This window comes from Rhamphochromis longiceps, linkage group LG19 (assembly GCF_057381845.1).
Source record: "Rhamphochromis longiceps isolate RC_006_pf linkage group LG19, R_longiceps_female_GT1.1, whole genome shotgun sequence".
Taxonomy (NCBI): domain Eukaryota; kingdom Metazoa; phylum Chordata; class Actinopteri; order Cichliformes; family Cichlidae; genus Rhamphochromis; species Rhamphochromis longiceps.
In genome coordinates this window covers 611,906-634,788 of record NC_140575.1, presented here as the reverse complement: position 1 = coordinate 634,788, position 22,883 = coordinate 611,906, and the positions used below count along the sequence as shown (strand labels likewise).

The following is a 22,883-nucleotide window of genomic DNA, read 5'->3' as shown; positions in this document are numbered from 1 at the left end:
TATGCATTTACACATATTAAGGATGAATATTCACAACACAAATATGTATTAAGCAACAGAAATGCTATCCGGTCTTTAAGTCTGATGTCATTAGCCGTTTCCAGGTCCAAACTCCGCTGCAGATCCCAAAGTCAAAGGAACTCTGCGGCATCACTGAGAGTTACAAACTGTCTAAATTCTTTCATCTTTAATAAAATGATCAGTGTGGCTGTTTTACCAGGTGTAACATCCAGGCATCCATGAAAACAGAATATATGAAATTTAACAGAGTTAGAAGTTAGCTCGCCGGTTTCCACCTTAACACCAGCTCTGCTATCACTTCCAACATAAATGAAGACAAAACTAAACAGCACTGGCGTTTGTAGGGTTACTGATGTTGGACTAGCTGGTGTATAATGATGTGCTACGTGATTGCTAGCAACACAGCTATGTTAGCGTAACATAAACACAGTGAAACTTTTTTCCACTTGATAAAAGTTAACGTGAGGGTTCCCGATGGTTAGGCTGACAGTGATCACTGACTGTTTTTAGGGGCTTGTTCAGATTAAATAGAACAAGATAAAAAAGAATAAAAACATGTTAAAACACAACAGCCTTAATAAACACAGAGTAGTTTGGACCCGAAAGCAGGGTTCATACATCATCACTTAAAAGACCAGCTCTCGGGGCAGAGATAGCTCAGTAGATAGTGTTTGCCCCATGATCGTTGGGCAGGGCTCTAGACTAACTTTTTGCCATGGGCGTACGCGTACCGGCACAAAAGTTAGGCGCACACAAGTTTTATAATAATTTATATAATATAATGTGTTTTTCTGGATACACTGTGCTTTTTCAGCATTCAAAGATTGATGACACCGTGTCAGAGCACTGGCTATGAATTTCAGAAGGATCAGGCCTTAACAGAAAAGTTAGCAATAGTTCTTTTCCTGTTACAGCTACATCCACTTCTGTCGTGCCCAGGCTGCTCACTAGGGCTGGGTATCATCACTGATTTCTATAATCCATTCGATTCCGGTTTTCAAAGTCCCGATTCGATTCAACTTAGCCTCAGACAGTCAGAAATATTATAATTCTGATCATTTATCAGTACTGACTTCATCAGAATTGTGAACATCACAGCAGATTCCTTTGTGTGAAAGTAACTGAGAATAAAACACAGAAAAACATGAAGGAGATTTTCCTGGTCTGGCTTTTTATAGCAGATAACCTTAAAAATATTCTACAATGTTCTGCATATAAAGTTTAAATTTCTTCAGTATTGAACAACAGAAAAAATAGGCTTTCTTGAAGAAAAAGACAGTAGCCGACAGCACTGTAAACAACGGTAGACTGGTGGGTAATAAGCGAATAAATAATACAGAAAACAGAGATTGGAGACGGGAAACTGTTCTTGAAGTAAAGAGAGAGATAGAGAGAGAGCTAGCTGTGCATGGATGTGATTTTAATAGTCGTGGAAGCAAAACAGCAAAATTCAGCTCGGTGAATTTTGGTTGGAGAGAGACAAAACCTGCAGCTCAGAATCAGCGCAAAAAGACGTAAACACATCGCGGACCGGACGCATCAGATTCGCTAAGCTCCGACAGCGTGTCCGTCTACGGGCCGTCGGGTGAGAAAGCCGAGAAAGACAAAGTTAATTCTGATGGGTCGGGTCCGCTCTGTGTTTACGTCTTTGTGTGGAGTCCGTGTACCTGCTCTGATTTGCTGTTTGGTTGTTGTTGAACTGGTTTTGTGAGCTTTAATCTGAGAATCTGGCGTTTCTGGCAAAACACAGTTATATTTAAAAGTCGATTCAGGATTTAATGAATTGATATCGCTTTATTCAAGCTACTCACCTCCCACTTCCACCTGCACTTTCAACTGGACCACGGCCAATCAGAGAGGTCCCGCCCCTTACTATCTCTGATTGGTTTAGTCCACGATAGGGACAAAATGTGTGTCTGTTGTTGACCACAGGGAAGGTTGCAGATTTTTTTTTTTTTTTTTTTGCTACCCGAACAGTTGGTCGCACAGGTGCAACCAAATATTTTTTTTTAGTCGCACCACTGAAAAATTTGGTCGCACTCTAGAGCCCTGTTGGGGGTTCAAATCCACCAAACAGCGGCTATCCTGAGATACCCTTGAGCAAGGTACCGTCTCTACACACTGCTCCCCGGGTCATGGATTGGTAGCTGCCCACTGCTTCACTGAGTAAATGGGTTAAATGCAGAGGACTAAGCATTTTCCTACAGGATTAATAAAGTATACATTAACTATGAGATTCAAGATCAGGCAAATTCCATAATATTCGACACATCTGTAAAGCAGAAATATCAGTAAAATGCACAGGAAGTAATATGACTGAAATAGTAATAAAAATAACTTAATATAATTAGTGAATAGGACACTTTTGTGACATTTGCCAAAATCATTAGAAAAAGGGTCAACACCGTCAGGCAAAAATCCTGATGGTGCTGACAAAATACCCTACTTTCTCTCATAGCACGTTTTTCTGACAGACGCCATCTTGTTGTTCATCAGTTGCTTATGGCCTCTACTGTGGTGTTGATGCACTATGGTTGTGACACAGAGTTTTATCAGAAAGGTATGCAATAAATGAAATAAAAATTAAAAAAACTCACCAGAGCAGTGACCTCATGGCATGTGTATCAAACAGGAAGTGGTAAAGGGGTCCTCACAGTGTAAGTTACCCACAATAATTCCTTATTTTTTTGTACTTTTTAAAAAATCTGATGGTGTTGACAGAAACTTTGGACATGTTTTGTCCCTTATCTCAAGAATCACTGATATATTCTCAAAATCTTTCATAAACTGCCTGCTTTTCAGGAATGAGGTGGTAATTCGATTTTGGAGCAGTTCTTGAGCCATAACCAATGATGAGCAGCTTTCCTCACTGTCACTGGTACGGTGCTGCACTGATGCCTTCCTGAGAGCCAATGCAAGCACAAAGAGTTAAGTCAGCAGTTTTTTGATGAGCTTTCAATATTTCCTTTAACTAACGGGGAGTGAGGTCCTTTTATCTCAGGCATGTCAGGAATACTGAAACCTGGGCTGACTGACCTGACCACAGCCTCTATGACTTCAGCATCACTGTGTCCTTTACACAAGAGGCTGACTGGCCCACAGATCTTGACACCTCTCCTTACTGTCACTTCTTGAAGCCTGTTTGCTGCTGTAGGAAACACGTTTTATGGAGCTGTCAGCTGACTCGGCGATGTTCTGTTCACTCTTTGACACACCCTGCTAATTGCTTATATTAACATCTCTTGGCTGGTCTGAGAATGGGTTGGCGTTCCCCGGACAAGCTGGAGGAGGCTTCTCTGCTTGGGCTGCTGCTGTGTTACTGCTGCATTTCTGCTCATCAGACTCACCTAATGAGATGGCTGGAACTGTTTCTTTTTGGCGAGGTGTCTGATGTCAGCTGGCAGTGATGATGATGATGCCACTCGAAGCTGCTTTTTCAAGTTTGATTCAGTTAGTCTTGAGTGGAAGCGCCTCTTTGCAAGAGTCAGTTTTGAAAAGACCTGTTCAAAGTGGTACGTTGTCCCAAACAGAGATGCAAATTTCAGGGCATGTCTCGCCAGGATGGGAAAAGCCTCAGCATGAACGTACAGTTTGTGAAAGTCCAGCAGAGAGAGGCTGTTATACTTAGCTTTGAGCTCGTAGTTGTTTTGCAGCCCAATTATTTCCACTTGGAAAGTGTCTGGCACAGATGGTTGCACATTAAACGGCGTAGCAAACATCTCCAGTTCCTTTTGGATATTCTTCACATCTTGAAACCTGTCATCAAATGCCTGAATGAGTTTTGCACAACGACTGTTGTTGTGATTTGGCGCTACACAAATAAAATTGAATTGAATTTAGAATTGTCCCTATTGCCAGTCTTGGCAGCCGGGGGTCAGTCCGCCAGGGCCTCCGCTCCTGGCCGCCACCCGGCACACAATGCACCCAGCTCGCACTGGAACGTTTCGCAGCCGAGTGTGAAGCAGCGGGAATGAGGATCAGCACCTCCAAATCTGAGGCCATGGTTCTCAGCCGGAAAAGGGTGGAGTGCCCACTCCGGGTCGGGGATGAGTTCCTGCCCCAAGTGGAGGAGTTCAAGTATCTCGGGGTCTTGTTCGCGAGTGATGGGAGAAGGGAGCCGGAGATCGACAGACGGATTGGGGCTGCAGTAATGCGGACGCTGCACCGGTCCGTCGTGGTGAAGAGGGAGCTGAGTGTAAAAGCGAAGCTCTCCATTTACCGGTCGATCTACGTCCCTACCCTCACCTATGGCCACGAGCTGTGGGTAGTGACCGAAAGAACGAGATCGCGGATAGAAGCGGCAGAAATGAGCTTCCACCGAAGGGTGGCTGGCCTCTCCCTTAGAGATTGGAGCCTCCTGGGCGCCTCCTGGGTGAGGTGTTCCAGGCATGTCCCACCGGGAGGAGGCCCCGGGGCAGACCCAGGACACGCTGGAGAGATTATATCTCTCGGCTGGCCTGGGAACGCCTTGGTATTCCCCCGGATAAGCTGGAGGAGGTGGCTGGGGAGAGGGAGGTCTGGGCCTCTTTGCTTAGGCTGCTGCCCCCGCGACCCGGCCTCGGATAAAGCGGATGAAGATGGATGGATGAATTTAGAATTTGTTTGTTTTATTTTATTGTGAAAGAACTATAGAGGAAGCGACCACCTTTTCGCACATGCGTAGAAAAACATCCTAATTTCCTGAACCGATCAGGCAGCCAAAGGCAACAACATGGCTGCTGATAGCGATGTGAGTTTGTTTTGTAACATGTCAGTGGTCGTGTCCAAATTCATGGGCTGCATCCTCCTGAGGACCCGGCCTTCGCGGTCTATGTGGGCCGGGTCCTGAGAAGGTCGGGTAGGCCGGAAGTAAACGGCTGTTAAATTGGACGGTCTCGCCTTCGGATTAGCGTCACTGCTGTCTCGGTGGAGTTTAATAAACTCGGCCGTCTGCTCCTTGCTGTCTAAAATATAACAGGACACTGGAGTAAACTCTCGACCATCTCACACTTCTGTTTAATCAGTTTTCTGTTTGACGTTTATTCAGCTGTGTGAAAACCAAGGAGGAACCCACCTGGGGGATTAATAAAGTTTTATTTTATCTAATCTAATAACTTTAATCTCAGCCAAACCGATTTACTCACGAACAAATAAAACACTGAAAAAAGTCCAACAATAACATTTTTAGGTTGTCTAAGTGACTTATATATCACGTTTAACCTGAGTAGCGAAAGTCTGCGGTGATCTGAATATGATGTGCCGGGAGTTGTGCCGTTCTCTGCGGCTTCAGTGACCCTCGAGCTCCCGGCTAGCTATCGAGCTGGTGGGTAGCAGACGTGTAGGGACCTTGCTCAGGGGTACCTCAGCTTAGCTTTTCACTTGATTCAAACCCCCAACCTTCTGATCCCGGGGCAGCCACTCTACCTACTGACCTATCCCTCACACACGTTTACATCGTTGAACAAGTCTGTGCCACAGAGCACGCTGCATCGCTGCATCGCTGCATCGCTGCATCGCTGCATCGCTGCATCGCTGCATCGCAGCAAAGAATGGGTTTGGAGGATTTTTTTAGAAGTGATGAATTGCTGCAGCCCCAGATTACGCCAATGAACACAACATATTAAAACCAGTCTGTGTAGCACTCAGTGGTCCGTGCAGTGACAGTGCTGACATACATGCCAGTACAATGCAGTTCTGCAGCTTGTTGCTCTGTGTTTCAGTCGGACTGTTTAGTTTAGCTGGATTGTTGCTGGTTGAGAGAAACTGAAGCTGGATGTCGGGCGTGTACCAGAGATCCTGCTAGTAATGCCTTCTGCTGTTTATCTTGTGTTCAGTCAGGTGCCGATGTTTGTGCAGATCCAGCAGAAGTGGAGGCGGATGTATGCCGGAGAGTGCAAAGGACCAGGCGTGCGCACCGACTTTGAGATCGTTCACCTGCGTCGAGCGCCCGTGCAGTACAACCACCTGTCCGGCCTGCTCGACATCTTCAAATCTAAGATAGTAAGTGCTCTGGAACAAACATCTTTATATGGATCATATTTCAAGGTTGTTTGTTTGTTTTTAATAAAGAAAAATTAAAATTGTGCAGCCACAGAGCGTCATGTACCCATGTTCTACAAGTATCACCTCAGCATCCTGTTCCAGACGATTTTAGGACGATGTGAATCCTGTTAAATGCAACTAATAATCATAAAAGCATCCACGAAGTGCATGTAAATGTATTTTCTAAAACATTTATTCATCTGGTTTTTCCTGCTCATGTACAGTCTCTCCTCCTCCTCCTCCTCCTGCTGTGCTCTGACAGTCACACAAAAACTGTATTCAACTTGAAAATAACACAAACATCTTATCTTATAATAAGAATATATTCTTGTAATAGTTCGTCAAAGAGCAGGTTGATAACAGTACAGCACACTGCTTAGTTATGTGAACATTGGGAAAACAGAAGAGGAAGAAGAAGACGTCTAATTCTGTGTAAATTCGGTTTCTGGATTTTTGTGGAGTTAATTTGTGAATAAAATAAAGACTGTTAGGAAGTGGATGTCGGTTTAATGATCAGTTTGTTTGAACTTTGTTTATTCCTATTCCTGGAAACACAATGGATTCCCAGACATCACGTTGTTTAACCCTTTCATGCACAGTGGTCTGCAGCTATTCAAAGGCTGTTTTCTTGTATTTGTGTTGGTGTTGATGGTAAACTTGCACAGAAACACTACACACTGATGTCTCCATACCCTTCATAAGTCAAAACCGATGTTGTCCACCTAAGTGGACATTTAAAAAATGAAGTTCAAAAATCTTATATTCATTCCTAAAGAAGAATAAAAATCCTGATTGATGTTGTCATCATCCACACATGAGGGTTAAATGTGTTCAGTATGTTCCCAGAAACAGCCGACAATGACGAGGTGTAATCCACGCCTGTACAGAGAGATTAATGCTGCAGCTTGTTACCATAAACATGAGCTGATGTCTTCCTGTTGTCATCAGGGTTGTTCCCTGTTCCCTCTGCCTCCAGTCAACATCGCCATTCGCTTCACCTACGTGCTCCAAGACTGGCAGCAGTATTCATGGCCACAGCAGCCTCCAGGTAGGCAGTACATGTCATGTCATTAATACACAAATAGAAAAATGTAATATTATTATTAAGAAATTATTAAAATTTTTTTAAATACATGTCAGCAAGTGGCTGACATCCAGAAACCCTGCCAGTGGCTTTTAGGAGTCGTGTGTGTGATGCAGGTCATGTTGTTGTTTCCTGTGGAACGATTGTACCTGCTGGTTCCAGGTCGTTCTTCTGATAAGTCTTTTCACTCGTCTGTCTGAAATCGTGTGGGGAGCGCTTGGTCGTGGCTGGTTTATCGTAAATAAATAAAAACCCTGCAGGGGCAACGCCAGGTTTATGGCCCCAACAGTGCTCACTGGAACCTTCAGTAACTTAGAAGTTCTTCTGTAGCCGATGCCATCAGTCTTAAGTGTGCAAAGGTCTTGAGAGAGCTTGTTGGTTTTACCCATCATGAGACGCTTCTTGTGTGAAACCTGGCTAATGAGGCCATAGTTGGGACTGAACCGGCTGATATTAATTTGCACTAAGTGGCAGGATTGCTCTGTAATTACTCATAAATGTGTCTTTTTGCACCTTTCTTTCTGTCCAATACATTTCCCCCGTGTCATTCTTCATTGTTAGACGTCATGTATGGACATCTATGGTGGCGCTGGGTGATATGAGGAAAATGTAATATCACAATATTTTTTTGCTATATCACAAAACACGAAATAAATCACGATATGTTTAAGTTATTTTCAACCATATAGGATCTAAATTTGCACTTATTCAAACCGACCATTCAGGATGGTTTTCTATTGTCAACATAAAAATGATCTGAATGAACTGAAATGTTTTCTTTTAACCATCAGCTGCACACAGAGGATTTTCACAGATTACAGTATAATCACAGTAAGTCTCTTTCTGTGGTCAACACTAGACTTTAACATCAAAAGATCACAGCAACAAAAAACGACGTCAAGAAAAAAATCATGAGTCAAAATAAAACGACTGAAATGAAAAAGCTGCTCTGTTGTTCCTATAAAAATGGCAAAATAAAAAAAATGGATGACATCAAATTACAGAAACAAGTCGAGACAGTGACTATAAAACAGTTTATTTAATGTTTGCTTGGTGTGCAGGGAGACGTTGACATGCAGGGTTTAAAACATCATTTCTTTTGCAGCGAGATTCATTCTCTCACCGTCTGAAACTCCTGATGTCGCCATATTTTTACCTGTTCAGTTCAGTTCAGTTTTATTTATACAGCACCAAATCACAACAACAGTCGCCTCAAGGTGCTTTATATTGCACAGTAGATCGTACAATAATAGATACAGAGAAAAACCCAACAATCATATGACCCCCTATGAGCAAGCACTTTGGGGACAGTGGGAAGGAAAAACTCCCTTTAAACAGGAAGAAACCTCCAGCAGAACCAGGCTCAGGGAGGGGCGGAGCCATCTGCTGTGATTGGTTGGGGTGAGAGAAGGAAGACAGGATAAAGACATGCTGTGGAAGAGAGACAGAGATTAATAACAGATGTGATTCAATGCAGAGAGGTCTGTTAACACATAGTGAGTGAAGAAGAAACACTCAATGCATCATGGGAATCCCCCGGCAGCCTGCGTCTATTGCAGCATAACTAAGGGAGGATTCAGGGTCACCTGGTCCAGCCCTAACTATATGCTTTAGCAAATAGGAAAGTTTGAAGCCTAATCTTGAAAGTAGAGATAGTGTCTGTCTCCTGAATCCAAACTGGAAGCTGGTTCCACAGAAGAGGGGCCTGAAAACTGAAGGCTCTGCCTCCCATTCTACTTTTAAATACTCTAGGAACAACAAGTAGGCCTGCAGTGTGAGAGCGAAGTGCTCTAATAGGGTGATATGGTACTACAAGGTCATTAAGATAAGCACAGAGGAAACTATTTCTAAGCTAAAATTCATGCATCAAATGATACGCAGCAGATAAGACGGATGTAATCAAGCTACCGATAGAAAGAACATAGTAAAGGACAAATAAAGTGTCTTTTTTTCCTCATTGTTCTATGTGTGGGCCTCCTACTTCCTCCCACAGTCCAAAGACATGCAGTTAGTGGGGACAGGTTCATTGGGGCCCTAAATTTCCCACGGTGTGAATGTCTGTCTCTGTGTTTGCCCTGCGGCAGACTGGCGACCTGTCCAGGGTGTGCCCCGCCTCTCATGACAGCCCCAAGCACTTTACATGTGATGTAAAGTGGACTTTTCTTTTGTTGCCACGTCCATGATTTAGAAAATGTTACACAGATGTTGTCCTGCTTCGCTGTGCTGAAGCGTGTGCTTCATGAAAAGTTTGAATAAGAAAATATCAGGTCAGTAACTGTTTGTGTTCCCTGTAGGTGAGGCTGTGACAGAGCTCTTTAAACTCTGCTGTAGGACTGAGTGTACAGAGGAGATTCCTGGAAGAGGATACGCTGAAGATGAGGGCAAAGGTCAGGTTCCTGGCTTTACTTGTTGAGTGACCATACTGCATTCTGGAAACGTGCGTAGCTTACTGGGAGATCTGGGCATCTGTGCTGACCCGGGCCTCAGCAATTGAACAGAAACTCTTGGATGTGTTTGTCGTCTGTAGAAAACAGTGATATCAGCTCTGCTTTGTCCAAGCTGACCGAGCCAGCAGCAACTGTGCCCATTTCCAAACTGTCTGTCTCCAACATGGTGCACAGTGCCCGGAAGCACATTCGCCGCCATCGACGCATCGATGAGTCGCCCCTTAACACCGAGATACTCAATTCTGTCCTTCTGGTAAGAGTTAATCATGTAACCTGTTTAAAAGGCATTAACTAGTCGGAGTTGACTAATACTTGACTGAGTTTTAATGGTTTCAGCTCATTTTATGAGGAAACTGATTCTGACAGAAGAGGTGTGGATCCCGTGTTAGGAGACGGTGAGCGTGATATTCAGAGCAGCAGAGACCTCGGAGCGTGTGGTAGTTTGACTCGTACTGATGTGGCTCCTCTGCTTCTTTTCACAAACAGTTTTTCCTTCCTGGTTACTGTTGAGCCCGTCACACTCAGCAGCTCGAGCTCGAGCTAAGACAGCCTTGAATCTTAAAACTACAGCCGTAATTGCATTTATGTCTTAGAGTGCTGGCCACAGATATTGATCCCATCTGACAGCAGCTCAGTAAAGCACAAGAGCGTCATCTTAAACAGGATATCAGGCAGCGTTCTTATTTTTATTGTCTACTTCTGGTCACATCCTGCTTTTGCCACTGAGCGATCAGCATCCTGTGTTTTATCATGAAGTGATGACTACGTGAGCTGCACTTGTTTAATTCTTCTAACATCTAGAAAACAACAGAGTTTCTAAATGACAGACTTATTTATTTGTGTTTGTGTCTCTGTTTCCAGATGCTGCTGTGGAGAAGTCTGACTGTAAGAATAACACTCAGCTGTCCAACTCCAGTGGGACATCGGAGCAAGAGAAAACCTCTGATTATGTATGTTTGCCTCTTCACCACTCGCACACTCAAGGTTACACTCAGGTCAGGTCCAATATAAGTTTCAGAGTGAAGACAGGCTCAGTGCTGTCAGTACTTTGTCAGGATTTTTATTGATTTCATGGTCTTTTCCCTCGTTGTAGAACCTTTTCCACCAGCTGAAGTCGGCCCCCAGTGACAGTCTGACCTACCGTCTGGCTCTGTGTGTGTGTCTGTTCAACTATTACTACGGTGGGCTGCGGGCTGTTCTCTAAGTAAATATATTTCTAAAGGTGCTTTGATGTGAAATTATCACCAGATGTCGGTAACAACACTTCCAATCCAGACGTGCAAAGGAATCAAACCACAGATGAAGTTGTGTAATAATACAAAGTGACACAGGGACATTTATTTATTACTTTATACAAATGTTGGTGATGACAGTTCATGGCAGCGTCTGTATGGAGAAACCAGTCCCATCATTGCTCATGACTTTGACCCACTCACCACACAAACAGTCTATAAATCCCGAATGCTCCGTGGATCCTTCCCACAGATTCAGCTCAGGTGATTGGCTGGGCCGTTCCAGCAGCTTTACTTGATTTCTCTGAAACCAACCGTTTCCATTGGCTGTGTTTGTGATCATGGTCTTGCTGAAACATCCATCCTTGTTTCATCTTCATCATCCTGGTAGATGGCAGCAGATTCTAATCAACAATGTCTCCATTCATCCTTCCTGGAGTTATGTTTAATGTCTCAGTGCTGTACGCTGAATAAACAGCCCCCCCCCCCATGATGCTCCCGCCTCCAGACTTCAGTGTTGCTGTGGTGTTTTTGGGGTGAAGCCACCCAAACATGGTGTGTTTACAGCCTTCAAAGAGTTCAGTTTTGGTCTTTTGTGACCAAACTATATTAAAGATAAAGCATATTGTTGTACCTATGCATTACACTGGAGCAGAGCTTACATACACTCAACAAAAATATAAACGCAACACCTTTGTTACTGCTCCCATTCCCCATGGGATGGACGTAGAGACCTAAAATTCATTCCAGATACACAATATAACCATCCCTCCCAAACAGTGGTCACAAATCAGTCCAAATGTGTGGTAGTGGGCACATCTGCTATATTGAGATAATCCATCCCACCTCACAGGTGTGCCACATCAGGATGCTGATCTGACATCATGAGTAGTGCACAGGTGTACCTCAGACTGCCCACAACAAAAGGCCACCCTGGAATGTGCAGTTTTGTCTCACAGCAAAATGCCACAGATGCCACAAGCAATGAGGGAGCGTGCAATTGGCATGCTGACAGCAGGAATGTCAACCAGATCTGTCGCCCGTGCATTGAATGTTCATTTCTCAACCATAAGCCGTCTCCACAGGCGTTTCAGAGAATATGGCAGCACATCCAACCGGCCTCACAACCGCAGACCTCGTGTAACCACACCAGCCCAGGACCTCCACATCCAGCAGGTTCACCTCCAAGATCGTCTGAGACCAGCCACCCAGACAGCTGCTGGAACAATTGGTTTGCACAACCAAACAATTTCTGCACAAACTGTCAGAAACCGTCTCAGGGACGCTCAACTGCATGCCCGTCGTCCTCATCGGGGTCTTGACCTGACTCCAGCTCGTCGCCGTAACAGACTTGTGTGGGCAAATGCTCACATTCGATGGCGTCTGGCACGTTGGAGAGGTGTGCGCTTCACGGATGAATCACAGCGCTTTGTGTTCTGCGTCCTGATTGGCTGCAGACTATTGTTGATCTCCTCCGTGCCGTCTCTCCTGTACAGTACAGAATCGCTTATTCATTGGTTCATTAATGATTCATTGATGTTGAATTATCTCTCAGCTGCTCTGTTCTCATGTGCTGGACCTGAAAACACGGTTTGATCTTTGGTTTCTGTAATACTGGACTTATTTGTCTACGAAGGTTTGAACTTTGAGAGCTTAAACAGGAGAGAAACGTGTGAAAATTTTCATGTCGGTCTGAGTGTATAAAGTGTGTAGTGACGGGTTTTACCTTAACACATCTATAATAATTGTAAAAAATAAAGTTGGCTACTTCAGATTTCACCAATCGCAGGTTATTTTTAGAACGTAACTCCCGCGATAAACGAGGGAGCGCTGTATACAAATACTGAGAAGTATAAAATTTGAATCCTGTCTCTCTCTGAGGTGCGGGGGGAAAAAATATCGACAAGTCGATCAACATCATCTACAGATACATTCGACATCTCGAGAAATGTAAATCGCCACTTGATTCGTCCATTTGGTTGAAAAACCCGACCTTGAACAAGGAGCGAATATCACACCGGAAACTAAGCGCTATGCGCCGGAAGTAGCATATGCTAAGGCGCACAGGTCTAAGTTATAGGTCTAAGTTCCCCATAATGCACTGGGTGTTTCTTCTTCACTCAACATGTGTTAGTACACCTCTCTGCATTCAGTCCGTCTGCCCCTCATCTATCGATGGATGTTAGAGGCTTTGGTTCCCACTGTCGCTCACAGATGGTCACCTAATGTTTCCTGTGTAACTGCAGGGTCTTTGCCTTATAACATAGAAGCAGCTTGAGGTAACTGTTGTTGTGATGCTGTGTGTGTGTAATAAAGCTCCCTTACTGACAGTGGGTCACCACAGCTTGTAGCTCCATGTATTTGATGCGGCACGTTTGCCCTCGCTGACACAACCCTAAAGGGATTTGTGTGTATGAATAAAGTTTATTGTTCATACAGTTCATTGCTGTATGTCTGTGAAAGGCTGAATGAGGGTTGTAGCTCCCTCAGCAGCTGTGGAGCGATGGAGATGTGGTTAGTTAGACACGCTGCTTTAGTTTACACTACAAACCACACTCACCTGTTTACACTCCTTTTGTGTTACAACCACCTTGTTACACTCAAACACCAGATGATGCATCTGAGCCAACTAAGGATTCACTGAGACTGAAGAAGCTCGAGATCATAATGTGACCAAGTGGTCGGCGGGGTTATGCACAAAATAAATAAACTTGACAACGCCACCTAGGGGAATTACACCCCCAGGAAATATATTTAAGAAAAATAAATAAAAGGAATAAAAGAAGACCGCACAGATTCAAGGATGCACACTGAGGCAGGTTGGCTTCCAATATTAAAACAGTTTTATTTATAGAAATAAATAAAATATTATAAATAATATTTTATAAATAAAATATTAAAAGTCAAGATGTAGCGTCATTATTGACAGTGTCCTACAGTAAAAATAAACAATCGTGGAACTTGGACTTACCAGCAGCCGTGGAACCAAAAGAAAATCACACCAAAAGAATCACTGCAGACCACCCAGTGCTGTACAAAAGAAAGTGTGAAAACGACCCACCACCTGAGGTCCCAGGGCCACTGGCTCGTCCTCCTTCACTGAAATAAAACACAGAAAAGTATGTTAAAAGAATAAAAGGACACTGAGCGTCAGGCTCGCTACAAATCATAAAAAGACTAAAACACACTTTAATAACTTTAATAAAAGAAATCACACACACACACACACACACACACACGGGAAAGGCTTATTCCCCACGGGTCAAACTACCACTCGTGCTGGTAATAATTATTCTCAGGCGTAGGCCGGTCTGGCTCCCCACCGGCTGAGACCGGCCACCCAGGCGATTTAGAGTCCCAGCACGACACTCGGGCAGAGAATCACTTCAGCCCGATCACAGAAGTGTGGGTACGAGCAACAGTCCAGGGTAAAATAGAACACCAGGCGAACCCAAAAAAAAGGTAAGCCTACTTAATAAAAACAAGATAAGACAAAACAAGACAAGACAGCAGACTCCACCAAGGAGGAGTTCACAACAGCAACTGAGAAGGCAGTCCACTCTTCCAATTTAGGTTGGACAATTTACCATGGAGAGGTGAGTACAGCAGTGAACCCTGAAACAGATAAGTGTAACCTTAAACTCTTATAGCTATGAATGCTAATAAAAGTAGTTCTAACAGCTTACCCCAGGACCGGAGGCACTATACTCTCATTGGTGGAGATACCACGAACACCTCTCTCCGCAATGGCAGAATTAAACAGACTGCTGCGCTACAACAGGCCGGAAAAGGATATTAACACCAATTCCAGTATTCGGAGGGAATCCAAGGTTAAGCGAGAGCATACCTGTAGCTGTCGTATAATCGGCTCTTGCTGATCAGTCCGTCGCAGTACGCCAGCATTTACTGCTGTATCGTACCAGAAGCTCGGGAGGAATTAATCCAACAAGACATCGGCTTAGCTTTATACAGGCTAGCGCCACCCTGCAATCAATGTGCAGGTGGGTTCCCAATTAACCCGATCACCTGATACAAGGAGCGAGTGCAGTGGAAAGAGAGCGAGGGTGGTAGAGCGAGCGAGAGAGAGAGAGAATGAGAGAAGAAAAACAACGGAAGGCGAGTAGCCCATCTGGCTACAATAAGAATTTGAGGCTCAGCTGATACAGTATCATAGGAGAATCCAACCATTGTATGTCAAGAGACTATAGGCAGTGAAAGCTCCATCTGGAGGAGGAACGACGTGGTTCAGAGCGTTGCCTCCTGCAGCTGGTGACATGTTCAGATTTCAGCTCTGTCGGTTAGAAAGTCTGTTTTTGTTTTTCATCTGTGTGTTGCTCTTTCATCCTTTTCTTCTTCCTGTTTCTTGCATCAAGCTGGCTGACTTCACCACTGATGAGGTAACCATGAGCAGTAAGCCTCGTGTCGCTCACAGTTACATTTAACATAGTGCGATAAACACACTCAGTCATTATAAGGTACATCCTCTAAAGGTTCACATAACAGACAAACAGGATAATAAAAATAATCTGGTTCTTTGCAGCGTCCTCAGATGAACAACACACGACATTATTACACGTCTCAGTATTTGTTACACTGAACACAAATATAAACACAACACTTTTGTTTCCATGAGCTGAACCGGATCCTGACTGGTTTTGCGACATGTGTGTCATTGTGCTACACATGTACGGCATATTTCAGAGTGGCCTTTTATTGTGGGCAGTCTCAGACACACCTGTGCAATATTCATGCTGTCTAATCAGCACCTTGACATGCCACACCTGTGAGGTGGGATGGATTATCTCAGCTAACGAGAAGTTCTCACTAACACACATTTAGACAGATTTGTGAGCAGTGTTTGCGAGCAATGTTCCCTGTAATGTTTCACGTGTCTGAACACACAAACTCCCTGAGCGTCCCTTGGACCACTGTGAGCAACAGCAGACGTGTGCACTGTGGTCACACCAGCATCCAAGAATACTTTTACACAACAAGACTTCTTCAAAAAAGTAACTGAGTTTTGCAAACAGAGTTTTTTGCAGCTGTTTACCTAAAAATGCAGCCGAGGTGTTTTTTAAATAAACATTTCAAACTATTTGCAGAACAATCAGCTGTTCTGCATCAAATCTGATGCCACACAAATTATTTGTGCCGCTGCAAAAAATAATTTCTGTCCACTATGAGATGAAGGAGAACAACAGCCTGATACCTGCAGGCCTGACAGCAGCAGATGTGTCACTGCTGCAACACCTGTAAACCATTGTTCTGACACACACAACAAAACTATTGACTACACTACACACTAACTACACACTAACTACACTCTTAACTACACACTAACTACACTCTAACTACACAAGATTTGTGCTAAACTTGGCAATCGCATCTCAAACACGCCGTCACTCCTAAAACTTCCCCCTTCCTAAACAACTAAATGTCATGTTGCCATATCATTTTTTGATTGGTCGACATGGTGCATTTTTCCACCAATAGGAAAGGCTGGTGGGGGTTTGTTTTGGTGTTGTTTTTGCTCACAGGCTTTCGAGCGTTTTCCTTATAAAACGGCGTTTTTACCGTTTCTTCCTGCAGTAAATATAAACAACGACAGTATTCAGGAAGAAAACCAAACATTGCAGATATTTTATCATAACTCTGGTTTTACGTGGCCGATCAACACAATTCAAAAACTGGTATAAAGTCCACACTTTGTCCGTCAGTTGTTCCGTCTGTCCTGCTCACATCTCCAATGGTTGTACACGTTGTCATTAACGTGGCTTCACTCCACATCAGCCGCTTTGCTAAAACACCGGTGTCGCACATAAGGACGCTGTCATAGCCTGTCAGCCACGTTGATCAGCTGCGTATATACGAATGTGAATCGCGTGATTGGCTGGACTACGGGATAAGGTGGCCTCGTTCTGATCCCATACGGGAGCAGCCAGTCACTGACTAACACTGCAAAACAGAATCGTTAAAGTTTTCATTTTAATTTCAATTCAGGTGATTTTTCTTTTTTTTTTTTTTTTGTGCGCAACGCAGATTTTCTGTGCAGAGACCGTGCCAGCAGTGCGCAATTGTGCCAGCAGTGCGCAATTGTGCACGCGCGCAGCTTAGAGGGAACATTGCTTGCGAGTGTCGGGTCTTTTGTGTTTGTAGAAAATGTTTCATATCTTTGAGTTGAGCTCATGGAAAACAGGAGCAAAAACAAAAGTGTTGCGTTTATATTTTTGTTCAGTGTAAATGATAAAACATCAGGTTTGACCCAGAATACAGTTTGATCCACATGATGGCGCTGTGAAAAGTGCGCGCTGTACTGGTGGCACCAGTGTCCCCAGCCCACAGACCAGTGCTGCCACTAATCGAGTTTCATTAGCAGCATCTAAATGCTGTTTAAAGGTGGACTTCATCTGTCACACAGGAGCAGTTTGGCTTCGCTTTGCTTAAATAATGACCTGGTGTATTTCTGTATACACACCTGCTAAGGATCAGGTGACTCTTATAATAAAAGGTTAATACGTAAAACCTTAAAAATAAAAAGGGCTGTTTTTAGCAGTATTTAGGCTGCAGTCTGTGTATTATGTCCATGATATTCTACAGTGGGGCAAAAAAGTATTTAGTCAGCCACCGATTGTGCAAGTTCCCCCACTTACCTGATTACCTGATTACCTGACAGGAAGACCACAATATTTACGTCTCCCACAGTGTGTGTCTGACAAGGTGATTAGCAACACAGGGGCACCACAGGGGACTGTCCTCTCCCCCTTCCTCTTCACCCTCTACACCACAGACTTCAGCCACTGCACAGAGACCTGCCATCTTCAGAAGTTTTCTGATGACTCTGCGGTGGTTGGATGCATCAGCAGGGATGATGAGACAGAGTACCGGGCTGTGGTCGACTCCTTTGTCACGTGGTGTGAGCAGAATCATCTGCAGCTCAACGTGGCAAAGACCAAGGAACTGATCGTGGACTTCAGGAAGACCAGGAAACACTTGACCCCTGTTTCAATCCAGGGGGTCAGTGTTGACATTGTGGAGGACTATAAATACCTTGGAGTACACATTGACAATAAACTGGACTGGGCTAAAAACACCACAGCACTTTACAGGAAGGGCCAGAGTCGTCTCTATTTTTTGAGGCGACTGAGGTCCTTCAACATCTGCCAGAAAATGCTGAGGATTTTCTATGAGTCTGTGGTGGCCAGTGCGATCCTCTATGCTGTTGCATGCTGGGGGAGCAGGCTGAGGGTCGCAGATGCCAACAGACTTAATAAACTGATCCGTAAGGCCAGTAATGTTGTGGGGATGGAGCTGGACTCCCTCAAGGTGGTGTCGGAGAGGCGGATGCTGTCCAAGATAAAGACAATGTTGGATAACACCTCCCACCCACTCCATGACATGTTGGTCAGTCACAGGAGCTCGTTCAGTGAGAGACTGAGATTACTGAAAAGCACCACTGAACGACACAGGAAATCATTCCTGCCTGTGGCCATCTCCCTGTACAACGCATCCACTTAACACACTGTTTGCTGCTACAGCTACACATGTTTCTTTTCCAAATATTTATTTATAAGTGACTTATGTATGTATGTATGTATATATATGTATATATTGTACTATTCTTAGTTAGCGTATTGTCTGTCTTGTCTTAATGTTGGTTTAAAATGGAGCACTGTAACAAAAAATAATTTCCCCCAGGGATCAATAAAGTATTCTGATTCTGATTCTGATTCTGATTAAAATGATGACAGAGGTCAGTAATTTGCACCAGAGGTACACTTCAACTGTGAGAGACAGAATGTGAAAAAGAAAATCCATGAATCCACATGGTAGGATTTGTAAAGAATTTATTGGTAAATCAGGGTGGCAAATAAGTATTTGGTCACCTCAAACATGGAAAATCTCTGGCTATCACAGACCTGTAACGTCTTCTGTAAGACGCTTTTCTGTCCCCCACTCGTTACCTGTATGAATGGCACCTGTTTGAACTCATCATCTGTATAAAAGACACCTGTCCACAGCCTCAAACAGTCAGACTCCAAACTCCGCCATGGCCAAGACCAAAGAGCTTTCGAAGGACACCAGGAAAAGTATTGTAGACCTGCACCAGACTGGGAAGAGTGAATCTACAATAGGCAAGCAGCTTGGTGTGAAAAAATCAACTGTGGGAGCAATCATCAGAAAATGGAAGACATACAAGACCACTGATAATCTCCCTTGATCTGGGGCTCCACGCAAGATCTCATCCCGTGGGGTCAAAATGATCATGAGAACGGTGAGCAAAGATCCCAGAAGCACACGGGGGGACCTGGTGAATGACCTGCAGAGAGCTGGGACCAAAGTAACAAAGGTCACCATCAGTAACACACTACAACGGCAGGGAATCAAATCCCGCAGTGCCAGACGTGTACCGCTGCTGAAGCCAGTGCATGTCCAGGCCCGTCTGAAGTTTGCCAGAGAGCACATGGATGATACAGCAGAGGATTGGGAGAATGTCATGTGGTCAGATGAAACCAAAGTAGAACTTTTTGGTATAAACTCAACTCGTCGTGTTTGGAGGAAGAAGAATACTGAGTTGCATCCCAAGAACACCATACCTACTGTGAAGCATGGGGGTGGGAACATCATGCTATGGGGCTGTTTTTCTGCCAAGGGGACAGGACCACTGATCCGTGTTAAGGACAGAATGAATGGGGCCATGTATCGTGAGATTTTGAGCCAAAACCTCCTTCCATCAGTGAGAACTTTGAAGATGAAACGAGGCTGGGTCTTCCAACATGACAATGATCCAAAACACACCGCCCGGGCAACAAAGGAGTGGCTCCGTAAGAAGCATTTGAAAGTCCTGGAGTGGCCTAGCCAGTCTCCAGACCTCAACCCCATAGAAAATCTGTGGCGGGAGTTGAAAGTCCGTGTTGCTCGGCGACAGCCCCAAAACATCACTGCTCTCGAGAAGATCTGCATGGAGGAATGGGCCAAAATACCAGCTACTGTGTGTGCAAACCTGGTAAAGACCTATAGTAAACGTTTGACCTCTGTTATTGCCAACAAAGGTTATGTTACAAAGTATTGAGTTGTATTTTTGTTATTGACCAAATACTTATTTTCCACCCTAATTTACGAATAAATTCTTTACAAATCCTACCATGTGGATTCATGGATTTTTTTTTCACATTCTGTCTCTCACAGTTGAAGTGTACCTCTGGTGCAAATTACTGACCTCTGTCATCATTTTAGGTGGGGGAACTTGCACAATCGGTGGCTGACTAAATACTTTTTTGCCCCACTGTACATTACAGTAAAAACAGTAATTATATAAAGAACAGATGGATCAGGATCCTGTCTGTGTCTTTACTATGATCTCAGCTGATAATGAGGCTTGAAAGAGACATGTTTGAACTTTTGCATTGATCAGACAAATAAGCCTGCATGTTTGCATGAGCTTTAACTGTAAAACATGAAGCCTTTATTATTAAAAAAACAAAACCCTTTTAGTGTCATACAGGTAAGAAAGCAGCGAAGCGTTTTTCTCTCTAACAGATGTTTCATCTGTTTTCTCTGCCGTTGCTCTGATGGGACCTGCAGGGTGTTTTTGGTGACGTGGAGGTTTGCACAGTTGCTGCCTGTGGTGTGTGTAGAAATGTTCATGTTCTAGTCCCACTGTGAAGCACATAGACGTGTCCTGACTTCCTGTCTGTCCCACACTCTGTCTCTGTTTGTTGCTGCCAACAGTACAAGTCATCTTTGCAGATTTTACTGAATTAACAAAAACATATTTACTGAAAGACTTATTCAGTAAACATGTTTGTTACACTGAGACTGAAACAGAGATCCCTGTTTACGCTCATAGAAAACGAGCCTCTGTTTTACTTTATTGAAATCATTTCTAATCACAGACAGGATCAGCAGCGTGCAGCTGCAGTGAGGTGTTAGTAGAGGAGCTGTGTTTGTGAGCTGTAGTCTGGATCAGGTCTCTGTGGGAGACTCGGTTACAGTACTTCTGAATATCCACGTGTCCACCTCACACAGCACATTTCTTCAGAATCGGTTGCTGTTTGCTAACATTTGACCTTTGCCCTTTTAGGCTGCCCTTCTGGCGCCCGTCGATGAGGACTTGGGATCTGACAAGAAGCAAACTGGGGGAAGTAGCAGAGTACCAGACTTCCCTCCTCCAGCAGGCCGGGAGATCTTGTTGCGCACCTGTGTGCCGCGACCAGCAGCGTACTCCAAGGCGCTGCCTCAGCGGCTCTTCTGTGTCCTGATGAGGGAGGAGTTTAGGTTGACCGGAGGCTTTTCCACAGACACGTCCTCCTTTTAAGTCCTGTGAACAATTCACACCTGGGATGAAGATAAGTGAAGGACACAGGATGGAGACTTTCACATGTATGAATGTGGCCATGGAGTAAGATCATAGAAATACATTTCTTCATTTGTTTGCTTTATTTGTAAGAACGGTGCAATATTTCAGCATCTACGGCTCGCCCAAGCTTAAAAGCAGGAAGCAGTATATTACTGGCATTGATTAAGAAGCATTTATGGCTTTGTCTGGAAATATGTGAAACTAAATCCTTCTGTGTATTCATAAATCTGCAGCTTCCTGCAGCTGTGATAAAACAGTTTCACACTAAAACCTTCATTTTACCTTCAAAGCTTCTCTTGATGCCTTTTTAAGGAAATGAAATTTGTCGTTAGGATGGAGTTCCCCATCCTGCACTCACCACACGCTAACACAACCTTCTCAACTCTGATATTTAGTAGATTATATTTCAGTTGCAGGGATTGGTCCTGATGGTAAACATGAGAGTCGGTGAGGACTTCATGGGTCGTTTCAGCTGAGCTCCATCCTCCAGCATGTCCTGCTGCTGGATTAACACACAGCTGTTTGTTTGCATCCAACCAGAACCAGACCGTGCAGTTCTTATTCCTGTTCATAAGCTGATTGTTCAAACATGAAGCTCTTTGACGTTGTATAAAAACTGAAACGACACTTTACAGCTGACTGTGATGTTTTAAATGGAGCTGGTTCCTCGAGGCGCGTCCGACAGCATGAGGGGAAACTTGGTTTTGTCATATTTTCTTTGTTTTGTTAAGGGTGTATCCATCCCATGATACAGACACATACAGTTTAAACGATGTTTAATGTTAATCAAAACTTCTAAGATCCAGGTTGAATAAAACAGCATTAGGTGTGTGATTTCACTCTGCTCCACACACCTGCGTGCTCCAATCAGAGACACCAGAGGAACAGGTGATGAATGTGATGGGGAATGATAGGTTTGTAGCATAAACCTATTCGCTGGAACGTTAAGGACAATCTGCTACGCAGCAAAAAGCAAGACTCAAGGCACCAAAGTTCTCTGGTTCACTCATGCATGAGGGAGATCTGGCTGGAGCCAAGTGTCGTCCCACCACTTGACCTCCGTCAGACTCTCAGCCAGACTCCCCAGAGCACTCCTTTTATTGTGGTGACATGAATATGCATTGGGTCATTAACATATAACATCTTACATAGGTATACATGTGAACAAAGAATACTGTGTGTGTGAGGTCAAGATGTGACCCTGTGAAGACTCCCCAAAGCTGGTGCCAGGAGTCTAACAGGTCCATCTAAACAAAAGGCTCTTACACTCAAACAGATATACATGTGTTTGCTATACCATATATCAAGAAAAGATAAAACCTCTCCTAGGGGGTGTGATCTATGCCAGAACACACTCTGTAGAGGAGTGAACGCACTCCCCTCTTCATGCTACACAGAGTTGTTACAGACCTCCTAGGATGAGACATTCTTTCAATCTACAATTGATTATACACTTCTAAGCATATATGAGTAAATGTTTCTAAGCATAAATGACAATCAACAATACAAAACCTAACATTCCCCCCTTTATTGACCTTTATGCTAGAAAAGTTTCCAGTTATGAATACCTCATGTCTGACAGTTTCAATGCCAACATTGTTATACTCAGCATACGTCAAATCACCCTAAATCACTGTAAAAGTACAGAGTTTAACAAAGGTATTAGCGGATATCCCATTCCCCATTGATCTCATCTCATGGCAAACTGCATCCTACAAACA

General features: G+C 44.0%; 1 protein-coding gene across 6 annotated transcripts in view; it reads left to right on the top strand.

The window, feature by feature from the left end:
- Positions 1-21,452, top strand: part of LOC146645970 (rab3 GTPase-activating protein catalytic subunit-like) — a 28,014-nt gene extending 6,562 nt beyond the window's left edge. Inside the window, exons 2-8 of one of the 6 annotated variants that reach the window (XR_014908782.1) lie at positions 5,835-6,000; positions 6,991-7,090; positions 9,421-9,513; positions 9,654-9,826; positions 10,435-10,523; positions 10,667-10,754; positions 20,887-21,452. Coding sequence is in view for 3 of the 6 variants with exons in the window: in XM_085391449.1 (XP_085247575.1) it covers positions 5,845-6,000; positions 6,991-7,090; positions 9,421-9,513; positions 9,654-9,826; positions 10,435-10,523; positions 10,667-10,685 (630 nt within the window). In the remaining 3 variants the exon portion in view is untranslated. Of the gene's footprint in view, positions 1-5,834; positions 6,001-6,990; positions 7,091-9,420; positions 9,514-9,653; positions 9,827-9,909; positions 10,332-10,434; positions 10,524-10,666; positions 11,858-11,890; positions 12,982-20,886 lie in introns of those variants that run through there. The other 5 variants (XR_014908781.1, XR_014908783.1, XM_085391449.1 and 2 more) reach the window with 5 other exon arrangements.
- Positions 21,453-22,883: the final 1,431 nt, after the last annotated feature.